The sequence below is a fragment of the Coffea eugenioides genome, chromosome 8 (assembly GCF_003713205.1).
Source record: "Coffea eugenioides isolate CCC68of chromosome 8, Ceug_1.0, whole genome shotgun sequence".
Classification (NCBI taxonomy): Eukaryota; Viridiplantae; Streptophyta; class Magnoliopsida; order Gentianales; family Rubiaceae; genus Coffea; species Coffea eugenioides.
Window position 1 is genome coordinate 39476865 of NC_040042.1, and position 12412 is coordinate 39489276.

General features: G+C 37.0%; 1 protein-coding gene across 1 annotated transcript; it reads right to left on the reverse strand.

Moving 5' to 3' along the window:
• Positions 1 to 8660: 8660 nt before the first annotated feature.
• LOC113780729 lies at positions 8661 to 12412 on the reverse strand. The gene is made up of 4 exons (XM_027326508.1): positions 12151 to 12412; positions 11194 to 11399; positions 9216 to 9288; positions 8661 to 9133 (listed from the first exon to the last, which is right to left on the reverse strand). The coding sequence occupies exons 1-4, from the start codon at positions 12410 to 12412 to the stop codon at positions 8661 to 8663; spliced, it is 1014 nt and encodes a 337-aa protein (XP_027182309.1).

The following is a 12412-nucleotide window of genomic DNA, read 5'->3' on the forward strand; positions in this document are numbered from 1 at the left end:
AAAACGTCTAGTTACTCATGGAAAATGTTACTAAAATAGTAGATGTGAAACTAACCTTAGACAGAGTCCGTTGATTCAGAATTTGAGATGAATAAAGTTGCCCTACAGCATTTTCGTGTTTGTGTTGTTCATTACGCAATTAGGAGGCAAGTCTGGCAAACTTGCAGGCCAGAATTGGATTTTACACAAGGCCGAGCCTGCAATTTTCATCTTAGTGCCTAAAAGTCTTGTGCTAATAGCTGCGGTGCTATTTTGCTTTAAAAAAATATTTGTGGAGAATAAAAGTATTTGGTGAATATCATTTCTTAAATTTAATAGTAGAGTTTGTGCAAAAAGCAAATTTGGCACAAATGCAAATTTGATGTTTTTAGAACAACATTCGTGTTTTTAAAAAAAAAAATGAAGAATTAACTTTAACCATTTATGATAAAAAATTTTTGAGCTAAAATGAAGAGATAAACGTTTCAAAGGCTTAAAATTAGACATTATCAAATAGAAAAAAGATACTTACAAATAATATGATTAAGCACTTTGATTAAAACTCCATGAAATAAAGTGTTTTTTTTTAAAAAAAAAAAAAAAAAACCTAACACATCCTAAATGAGGGCAAAACTGACAAATTTACAAGAGAAGAAACCAAAAACATGACATAGAGAAGTTAAGCTCTAATATTTGTTTGAATTGTGATTTTTCTGATTTTTTTTTTTTTGCATTTTTCATGAAATATTCCTTCTAGATATTTTCTAATAACTTTTTTACATCATATGCATCACATCTTTAAGAAGTGCTACATTAATTTCAAAAAAAAAATCCCAGAAAATGCAACCCGAAAGGGCTCTAAAAATCGAAGATGAAATGACCAATAGAATCAGGCATGAAACGAAATCACCAACAAACCAAACAAAGAAGGATATAAAAGACAATTCAAAGGAGCATGTACAACAACTAAAGCAAGAAAACCAAGTAAAAGAAGCAACAAGACAGACCTGAAATGACCGAAAAACCATTAAATAAACACAAAAAGATATGAAAACAAATCAAAAAGCTTGTACAATAACTAATGCAGGAAAGCCAAGTAAAAGAAGCAACGAGAGAGACCTAAAATGAAATGGCGGGAAGAACATCAGGCAAACGTTCTGCTTAAACTATCTCAACCGAACCCCAAGGATACAACAATAAATAGTTAGTGCAAGAATCAATAGTTAGTCAGTTACGGATAACCGACTTGAGGTAGTCTACTCCAGGTAACCGACTATGATTGTTTATAAATACAAAAAGTTTCCATTGTACCATCCTCTGAGTTTTTCTTGACAAATTCTTCTTTTGTGTTTGAGTTTAAAAAAATCGAACAAAAAAACGGATTCCAAATGTATCATTTCTTCTTCTAGTAAAGATTAAATTTTATGCAGGGTAGGCTATTATGGAAAATGCTCAACCCGCAACATTCATCACGCCATGGTAGTGTTACAAGTGCGATAAGGTGTTTAAAGATGAGAAAAGTTTTCAAAGCCACAACGATGATAGACATACAGCTAACAAATTTGTGTGTCTGGTCTGTAAAAGCCATTTCCCATATGCTATTGAACTTAGCCTTCATCTTGAAAAAGAGGTCTTTTTTTTATTTCGCTTTTTGTCAAGTCATTATGACTCTTGAATTAAGATCTCAACAACTGAAAACAAAAAGCAACAAGTGCAGGAAATGAAATGGCAGTTGAAAAAGGCATATGAGGATGAAGAAGCATACTGGAATCAGAAATCTAGACTAAGGTGGCTGAAGGAGGGCGATAAGAACACTCAATTCTTTCATGCTACTGTTAAAGGAAGGAGGAAAAGGAACAAAATCCAGAATCTGAGAAAGGCTAATGGAGAATGGACTGCAAATGAAGATGAACTGGGGAAAGAAGTAGCAAATTACTATAAGGATCTGTTTAAGAGTTCAGCAACTGGGGAACTAGAAGAGATATTAGATGGGATTCCAGTGACTATAACTGAACAAATGAATAAGGAGCTAACTAAAAAAGTGGATGAAAATGAAATCAACTCTGCTTTCTTCTCTATGGATCCTAATAAGGCTCCTGGGAGTGATGGCATGTCCCCTCTATTCTTTCAAAAATTCTGGAGGATTATTAAAAAGGATTTGGTAAATGCAATCCAAGGTTTCTTCCATCATGGTGTTATCTTAAAAGCCATAAACCATACGGTTATATCTCTGATCCCAATAATTGATTGTCCCATAGAGATTAACCAGTATAGACCTATAAGTCTTTGTCAAGTAGTCTACAAAGCTCTAACTAAAATTCTTGCCAACAGACTGAAACCTTTTCTCAGTAGGTGCATCAGCAAATCTCAATCTGCATTCGTACCAGGTAGGCAAATTTTAGATAATATCATTCTGTCCCATGAGTTAATGCATTATCTGAAAAACAAAATGCAAGGTAGAGTAGGTTCTATGGCTGTGAAACTGGATATGTCGAAAGCCTATGACAGGGTGGAATGGAGATTCCTAAAGGCAATAATGGAGAAAATGGGATTTTGCTCTACTTGGGTAGGATGGATCACAGCATGCATCAGCTCAGTAACTTATTCGTTTAACATCAATGGTGAGCAGAAGGAGTTTGTTACACCCACTAGAGGCATAAGGCAAGGCGATCCACTCTCTCCCTACTTGTTTTTACTATGTTCAGAAGGACTATCAAATCTACTGCAGAAAGCTAAGGTGGAGAAGGAGCTGACTGGAGTAAAAATTAGTAGAGGGGCGCCTGCAATCACCCACCTATTCTTTGATGACGACTCCCTTGTCTTTTGTAAAGCTAACAAACAGGAAGCTGGAAAACTGATGATGATACTTAAGCAGTATGAACAGGCTACGGGGCAGCTCATTAATAAGGAAAAGTCATCAGTATACTTTAGCAAAAATACTATGCAGTCTGTGAGAAGTGAGGTCTGTCAAGCCATGGGATCAATTAAACAGGTAGGACAAGGTAAATATCTTGGACTACCTATGATAATCACGAGATCCAAGGAGCAAGTGTTTGGATTCATAAGGAACTCTGTTGACAAGAAATTGCAGGGATGGAAAAACAAGCTGCTAAGTCAGGGAGGGAAGGAGATAATGCTTAAAGCTGTAGCAATGGCCATGCCTACCTACACTATGTCTTGCTTCAAACTACATACGAAGCTATGTAGGGAGTTGAGTTCTAAAATGGCAGATTACTGGTGGGGTGACAATGATGGGAAGAAAAAAATACACTGGATAGGTTGGAAGAAAATGGCAGCGAAAAGAAGCAAGGGGGGATTAGGATTTAAGGATCTGCAACTGTTTAACAAAGCTCTACTGGCTAAACAAGTCTGGAAGTTAATTACACAACCAAACTTGCTAGTCAGTAAAGTGTTAAAGGAGAAGTATTATCCTAAGCTATTAGTGTTCAATAGCAAGGTGCCTCAGAATGCATCGTGGATTTGGAGGAGCCTATCTGGGGTCAGAAATGAATTGCAGGAAGGAATCAAGAGGAGAAGAGGTAACGGGAAGGGGACAAGAATTTGGGAAGACAATTGGATCCCAGAGACACCAGGAGGGAAACCAACATCTGTTAAGCCCCAGGGGTGCCAACTAAAACTGGTATCTGAACCGATTAGGAACAATAGATGGAATAGAGTCCTTATCTTCAAAACTTTCAATCATCAAGATGCTGTAAGAATCCTAACTATACCAATAAGTGTGACAGGAATAGAAGACAGCTACTATTGGGCGCATAATCAAAATGGACAATATACAGTTCAGTCTGGATACAAGGCTTGGGTGAAGAAAAAGGAAATGGAGAGCTCTGGAAGGAGGGACGAAGCTGGAACTAGCCTAGATGGAACCATTTCTCAAATATGGAGTTCACTGTGGAAGCAGAACGTAAGTCAAAAGATGAAAATTTTCATATGGAAGTGCTTGCATGGGGGACTACCAGTTAGAGAAGTCATCTACTCAAGGACTAGGCAAGGAACCCCGATATGTGCTGGATGTGGGGCAAATGAAGAAACAATAGAACACATGTTACTCCATTGCCATAAAGTTAAGGAAATCTGGAAATTGGCACCAGTGAAGTGGGATGGAATAGAACACCTGTCAAATTGCTTCACCAAATGGTGGTCTGCAATACATGAAGCTCAAGTGAGCAGAGGAGGGCAGGATCAGGTCAACCTCACAATCAATATACTCTGGCAGATCTGGAAGGCAAGGAACAATAGAGAGTTTAACCATAAGGAGAAGGAGCCTTTTAAGATAATTGAGAAGGCTCTAAAGGAATGGACAGAATTTGAAGAAGCTAACAAAAGGAAGGATGCTGGGAAGAGCATTCTGGAAACAGAGGAACAGCAAAGGGCAGATCAAGAGCAAATGGAGTGCCATACTGGACTGCTGTTAAAGATTCACACCCACCAAAGTAAAGATCAACCAACCGTGGGGATTGGAATCTCAGCAACAGACTATATGGGACAATTGCAAGCAGTTTGGGCACTAATAGAAAGGACATCAGGAGATTTACTACAAGACAAGCTGCAGCAGTCAGATTAGCTCTACTGAAAGCTGGTAATCAAGGATGGAGGAACATTCAAGTGGAACTAGACAACCGAAAGCTGGTAGAAGCCATAAAGAAACCAAGTCACAACAATCATCTGATGGCTACCCTATTAGAGGATATAAGGTCCATTTGTAATCTGTTTAAAAAATGCTCTATCTCTTTTGCTATTTCAAGGAAAGTATAATGTATTAAGTTGAGCTTGCATGCTCTAAACATCTGGATAGATGAAAAATGGGTGAATCCCAATCTTAGATGCTAGTGCATCAGTTAATTGCTGGGACAGTTTGTTCCTTTTCTTTGGACCGTTGTCCAAACACTGTATAGGTTAAGGAGATATTTATAAAATGCTAACGTTTCGGTAAAAAAAAAATTTATGACTCTTGAATTACATTTCTATTTTTCGCCTATCACTAATTGTTTGTCTGTTGAAGGGAACCCACTAAGCAGGATACCAAGAATGCAATGGAAACTGAGGCATTTTTTCATTTTATAGATCCTAGTCTACTGAACAAAATAATGAAGTGAAGCAGACACATTGCTAAATATGGCAACAAAGAGTATAACGGAATTAAAAGAGTGAGACTTAAGATTGCTCTAATGTTCGGATATCTAAAGGTTTATGTTCAAGAAGAGGTGAAAGCTTTTCGTACCTTTAGACATATGAAACTGTGTTTAGCCTTATTTTCTCTATCTCTCACACCCACACACACATGCACAACTAATCATTATTCAAACATAGTATTTTCCATTTAACTGTTTATTCTCTTCCTCCTACCTCTATTTTTCTTTCAAACTCATTTATTTATTATTTATCAATCAAATGTGTACTGTTGTTATTAATAAAATCACCACACATACCAACCTACCAATACTTACATCTCTTGGTATTTATTCCCAATTCTTGATTTTTCATTATTATTAAATAGTTTCCTTGCGCCCATTTTTGTTTCTAATTTTTGATAAGCATTAGCAAATTGAAATTGTCAATGACAAATTAAGTGCTAATTTCATTATCAAATTAGATGGAGATAAAGATAGTGACAATAATAAAAAATAAAAATTAAGGATAGGGAGTGGAATAGGAACTAAATATAGGTTATACTGTTATAGTTGTCATAAAAAAAAGTGTTTTTGGTATATATTTATAACTACATTGTGTTTCTATTTTTGATTTACAATTGTAGATGTTATTCCTATAGAGAGAATTTGATTGATTTTGAACTCTGTGCTAATGGAATATATTGGATATTGATATTAGTAGTAATGGTTTAGATTATTTTGTATTAAAAAGGTGGCAACATGGAATTGAAGTTTAGAAATATTGATGAATATTGTTGTGTATTAAGTAAAATTAGATATTGATATGAGATTGTAGCTAAATTTCTGGATATCTGATGTAGCGTTTATAGTTGATACAATGGTCTGCATCAGAAATTTTTAGGTAAAAGTGGAACATCAGAATAAAGATAAATATTTATTTAATGGTAATTTGGATGTTGATGGGTAGATAATAATGATAGCAAGTAAACATAAATGAAATAGAGACTGTGAACCATTTTTTTCCTTTATATTTTTGTTATAAATTATAACTCAAAGGTATTATAGGAATTTTGAGAAAAAGTATAGCCTTTTTGGTTTAGAATGTTACTTAAATAATAAAAATAGGGAAGGTAGGTCTAATTTTTAGAACTTAAGGAGAGCTTTCTACAATTGTCAAAAACCTCAATGGATGTATGTGAAATTAACCCTAATGAATTTGTTGGGCTTTTCAAGAAATGGCCCTACTTTTATTATTTGCAGAAGAACCCATCTATCTACGAAGAATGTGTTTGGATAGGTACTATTTGCAATAATATTTACCTTCCCTTCAAATTATGAAACATAACCAAAATAACGTTTGGATCCTCAATTGTGGGCTATTCAACGTGGGACGAATTTTCACTACTGATGAGGATAGAAGTTGAAGAATAGAGGAGCAAAGTCAGATGTACGTCGCACGATATAGCTGTCAGTTGCTTCTTAGCTGGAACTATTTGGATGGGTCCGATCTAAGCTGAACCAAGGCTGTTTGCCTTAAATAGATGTGGGTCTACTAGTACTTTGACTAGTACTAAGCACCAGCGTGGGAACAATTCTTGAAGTTCCTTCTCTTGATATGGAATTCAACAAAATACGAGTATATATGGGAAGAGATAAAATGTGTCTACCAATTTGAGTAAAGACAAATCCAAGTCACAAAAACAAGAGGAGGAGCACAATTTATTTCACTCATCTACATCTCCTACTATACGAAGACTTCAATAATACTTCTACTAAGAACCACTCATCCTAGCATTCGTTGGGATATTTCCACCGTACACCTCATTCAATTACATGTGCAGCCTCACTTCGTCTACTACACTTGTAGCGTGTTAGCCAGTGATTCTCATTCACCTACTGTCTCCGCCTTCGTGACGCGGCATGCATTTGATTAGCCATTTCTTCTCTCATCCCCTTCCATTCTTCTATTTCTTGCAAGGACGTCAACGGTTGTATCTGTGGATATGGAGGAGCTTCGCATTCGCCTTCGAATTGCATGTCCTCTTGTTCATACATCATGAAGTGATCATCCGAAGGCTGATTTTTCCTAAGAAAATTGTGTAGTGTACAAAATGCAATAATGACATTGATTTGCTTTTGCATATATGAATATGGAACCGGCCCCCTTAAATAGGCAAATCGTTACTTCAAGACACCGAAGGAGCAGTCAATTACACTACGAAGTTGAGAGTGACGAGTATTAAATAGCTCTTTCAGCCCTTGGCCTCGACCACGTCCTTGTCCAACTCTTATGTTACATCCTCCCTTGAACGGTGCTAAAACACCTGGCACCATCTTATAAGCCGCATCAACAAGATAGAACTTGCCTACATCCGCGAAATATTCTTAGTTGCATAAATACATTCAATTAAGGGGGAAAAAATTGTATACCAACCAGAGAGTCAAACCCCAATATATATAAGCATCCATGGCGTATAAATAATACACAAAAGTTATAATCTTGGGGGGAGAAATGGGAAGTCGGTGTGCATTCTCATTGCATTTTCTAACACCCGTGCATCGCGTGCGCTACCTTCCCATCCAACATAGACATAAATGAATCGCATATCATGTCACATAACATACAGCTAATACGTTTTGTGATTAAGTAACATGCCTATTTATGTAGGCCATCTGCTCTATTGCCGGAATTGAAACTGGGATATGTGTGCAGTCCAAAGCACCTAAACAGTCCTGTATTTTATAAATTGCAGCATAGCCAGTTATTAAAAGACCATAGTATTAAGCTAATATTAGACTTAGGTGGCACTATTAAGATGATGCTTTTTTCTTTCAGAACTTGTGATGTGCAATTGCAATTATGAGGACCGAAGAATGATTCGGCCTCAGTCATAGCATATCCGATTAAAAGTGATAGAGAAATCCAAACATCCACAAGTGACCTCAAATTTTGACCTCTGTTATGAAATTTCAATGGCTCCGTTTGGACAGTCCTTTATTTGAAATATATACCTGGACAAACTAGTTTCCAAGATTTATCTTTTGAAACTCTTTTATTTGTAGAACAAAAGCACTCTATCGTACTGAGGTAGCACATGGAGTTGTCAGTCAACAAAAAGCTATGGGAATAAATTTGTGACTCTAATCAAGTGGGCCCAACTTTGAACACAAATCCCACCATATACGACAAAGGGGGAAGCATGTCGAGATTTGACGGAAGCTACATAGCGATTTTGCCCAATAATTGTCGACATGTTATTTAAAGGAAAACATCAACATAACTTACTTACTAAATTAAACAATTTCAATTTGGTTGGTGGGGGTGAGGGGCACAAATTCATGCACTGATAGATGACCATAAATCAAATTTATTGGCGGTGAAGCTTAAATAAGAACCAACATAATCCAAGGTGTACACGATAATGGTAAAGGAGTGGGTGAACTACTGCTGCAGTTCATATAAGCTTTTGTTGGGGCTCACATAATTTTGAGATGCACCGACCAGTAACCAGTTAAAGAAATATGCAGAGGTCATCGTGGAGTACAACTGATTCATCGAGTGCGCGTATTTCTATAAGCAGCGAACATAGTCTTGGCCATCGTATCCCTCATGGCACTCCATTGGTGAACAATTTTGGGCGGATAATGTAGCGGCTGTATCTCTGGATAGGAGGGAATTGCACCAATCTCATTTGGATCTCCCTCTTCTGGGTTCGCAAAATACATGTCGTCAAGGAGTTGATCTCTTATAAAATTGTGAACGGCACAACATGCAATAACTACATTAATTTGTGTTGTCATTAGGTAGTTCGGCACGGCTCCCTGTAGGATAGCAAATCTCTTTTTCAGCACACCAAATGTTATCTCGATAACGTTACGTAACGACGAGTGCCTATAGTTAAAGAGCTCTTTTGCTCTGGCAAATGTTCCATGCCTGCGACCACTTAAATCTGCTTGCCGTCCCCTATAAGGAGGTAAAAATCCAGACATGTTGCGGTATGTAGAGTCCACCAAATAGTTCTTACCTACCGGAAAAAATAAAAAATCATGAATAAGGTGTTATATATTGACACGGTGCTACTGATAAAGATGCAATTCAAATAATACCTGAGGGCGGCATTGAAAAATGATTTGGGCCAGTTAGAGCCCCATCCAGAACCCTGGCATCATGCGCACTTCCCTCCCATCCAGCATAAACATATACAAATCACATATCGTGATCGCATACGGCTAACACATTTTGGGATTGAACTCCATGTCTGTTGGTGTACGCCACTTGTTGCTCGGTTGGGGCAAAAGCTGGTATATGTGTCCCGTCAATTGCTCCAACAACATCCTATTGTGAGAAAACGGTCTACCTCAATTTTAGGATATATTTCCCCCATATTATTGAACATATACTTAATACTTCAAACCATTTTCAATGTGAAATTTGAAAAATGATATTTAAGAATGACAAATGAGGCTGATATGAACAATGATAAAATCTTATATTTAAATGATGCTCATGAATTGGTCCACTATTGCTGTTACACTAGGATGGAAGCATGACGTTGATGTCTAAATTTTTCGAATCAAAAAGTGCTATAATATATCCCATGATAAAAACTTTTAAAATTCAGCAGTATAACTAATTTAAGTATATCACTTTAATTTAATAAAGTCTAAAACAGCAGCAAGATACATGATGAATGGCTTGCCTAAGCCTTATTGGTCCGTAACAAGGGGCCCTATAGCCTGTTTTGAAGCAGTGTCCTATTTTCCTACATTTAGTTTGGTACTACAACTCTTGGAACTAGTATGACTCACAAGAAGCTACAAACCATCCATCTAAGGTAATATTCATAGTGCGTTCTTGCTGACATAATCTAGTTTGATTTATATCCACATTTTTTCTAATTTTTAATTTTTTAATAATGCAGTTTAAATTCATTTTGGAACTAGGAAATAAAAAAATCTACTAGTTCACTTGGGAGATACCTAAACCAAAGAAAAGAAAAAAAGGTTTGTCAAAGGTAGTCGTAGTACTACTAACTTTCTTAGTAAGCATATTAATTTGTAAAAAAACACGAACTACCATCAAGCAGTCACGAAAATTTTAGAAACAACAATAACAAGCAATAAATAGACTTGCACTCTTGCGGTGACAAAATAAAATTGTAATATATGAAGATTGTTTCAATTTGAATTTATTCAAATATGTAGCAAACCGTACTGCAAACCACGGATAGTAGCGAGTGTCGCCAAGAATTTTAGAATGGACTTCTTGCTGCCCTCTTGGAGTTAAGATAAACTGTGCGAATGTGCACAATCCCCTGATGACCTCGTGAAAATTTCGGTGCACAGTTTCTGTTGAATGGTTAAATCTATCAGCAATTATTCGCATCTGTATGCTGTAGCTCATCATGACCAACGTCATCACAAATGCCTCCTCAATTGTCACCCTTTTTTGGTGATTTTGTGGGACGAATCCATATTCGGATAGAACGTGGCATAATCTCATGAATGAATTTACATTTAATCTAGTAGCATCCATAATGCGTGTATGGTGATCGGACATCAATTCTTCCATCCAATGCCGACCAGTTAGTGCCGAAGTTCTACAGGGTACCTTTTGAATAGGTCCCCCATATAATTCGGCATGCGCCCCGAACAACAATGCAGCCCCTACTGCTAAGATGTAGTCTTCCTCATCGGATGAAGAGCTATCCCCTTAGCCATGGTAGAAGCTATCCATTTTCACGATGGTATGAGGTTTGATATTAAAAGAAATGCTGGTTTGATAAGAAAAGTGCACCAATTTGTTTAGAAAAGTGACTTCAAAATATATGAAGAAAGTGCATACCTCCTCAATCGCCTTTTGTAAGGCGAAGTGTGATGCTTAGTGCACAATAATTAAAGTATTTCGTGCCATTTCACATCAGACAAAGGTAGCTGTTTCAGAAGATAAGACGATGAAATTCAAACTTCCGAATGAAAGCTCATTCCAGCTTTACTGAATTTTTGCAAGCAGTTGAGAAAACAGCAGCAGGGAGGTGATTGTAGCAAGAGTGCACGCCTTATCAAAGCGCTAGATTAGATTCACCAGAGGAGTCATATCATGGTCTTTTGCTGCAACTAGTAGAAGCATGTAAATTGGGTGTCCATTTATGAGTTCCTTTTTAGTGCCACCTACACTCATTGTAGTGGATTTCTTTTCAAACTTATTCGTGTATGGAGTGCAGAGATACACAATAGATTCACCAAGTGCTGGAATATGGCTGCCAGACTGAGAGCATTGTTGTGTCTGTCCTTTACATTTAGAATGCAAAAGTTTGAAACCAAAGTAGCATAACACAGTAGCATCACATGATACCATTACATGACATGCATATATGGACGGGATTGAGATGCAAAAGGAAACAAAATTGGATAATTATTTTATCCCACGGACCCTATTGACTACCAGGCATGCTAGTAAATGGCGAACAATGTGATAATTTGAAGAATATTAGCCTCCAAAACTTAACCACATTTGACAATTTGAAGAATATACACTTATTAACATGTATTGAATAACAAAGTTTACTTTAAAAATTTTATAAGAAGCAACTCAAAAAAGGAAAAACCCCATAAGCTAATATTCACAATTATAGTGTGCACAATTTGGAAGCTATTTTTTGTACACAAAATGTTGCCACAAATGAAAGGGACCATTTTTTTTTTTTATGTAATAGCAATAAAGAAGAGGTACACAAATGGAATTGAAGTAAAGGATCCAGCGGCTACTATTTAAAGGTTAAGATAGTACATAACATTATTACTAGAAATGTTCTCACACTACCAAGCATGAAACTGTCTAGACTGTCCAAACGCAACAGCCCAAGATTCAACACAATAATGGTAATCGAAGTACATGAAAAACAAAGTGGATCTATTGCCTCCCAGTATTATTCTGGGGGGCAATGTCCAAGGAATTCAACCAATAATACTGAAGTTGCCGATTAAGGCAAAGAAATGTCTTCATCCACTTATCATCCTGTAATTTCAACACAGCAGTAACCTTCCTTCCGGGGGGGCACATCTTCAAAAGATTCAACAATTTGACCTTCCATGCGAACGTCGTACTTTTCATAATCACATTCCCGGCAATCTTTAATTTTGAGTTTAGCTGAGGCTAAGTTGGACAGCGACGTTGCACATTCGATGAACGGATTATTTTCTGAGCTCCTACTAGACTTGCTTCCTCGGGACTCTTGCATTGAAGATGTGGCTCCTTGAGTGCTAGTTGCCGGCTTGCCGGCCATCTTGGAACCGTACTGCAT

What these genes read in the sequence shown, in the direction of transcription:
- LOC113780729 (XM_027326508.1), bottom strand. Translation starts at nt 12,412, where the DNA reads ATGCAGTACGGTTCCAAGATGGCCGGCAAGCCGGCAACTAGCACTCAA. An exon ending in TGTGCCCCCCCGGAAGGAAG is followed by an intron (nt 11,400 to 12,150) that starts GTTACTGCTGTG and finishes CTAAATGTAAAG; the next exon opens with GACAGACACAACAATGCTCT. An exon ending in TTTTTCAATGCCGCCCTCAG is followed by an intron (nt 9,134 to 9,215) that starts GTATTATTTGAA and finishes TTTTTCCGGTAG; the next exon opens with GTAAGAACTATTTGGTGGAC.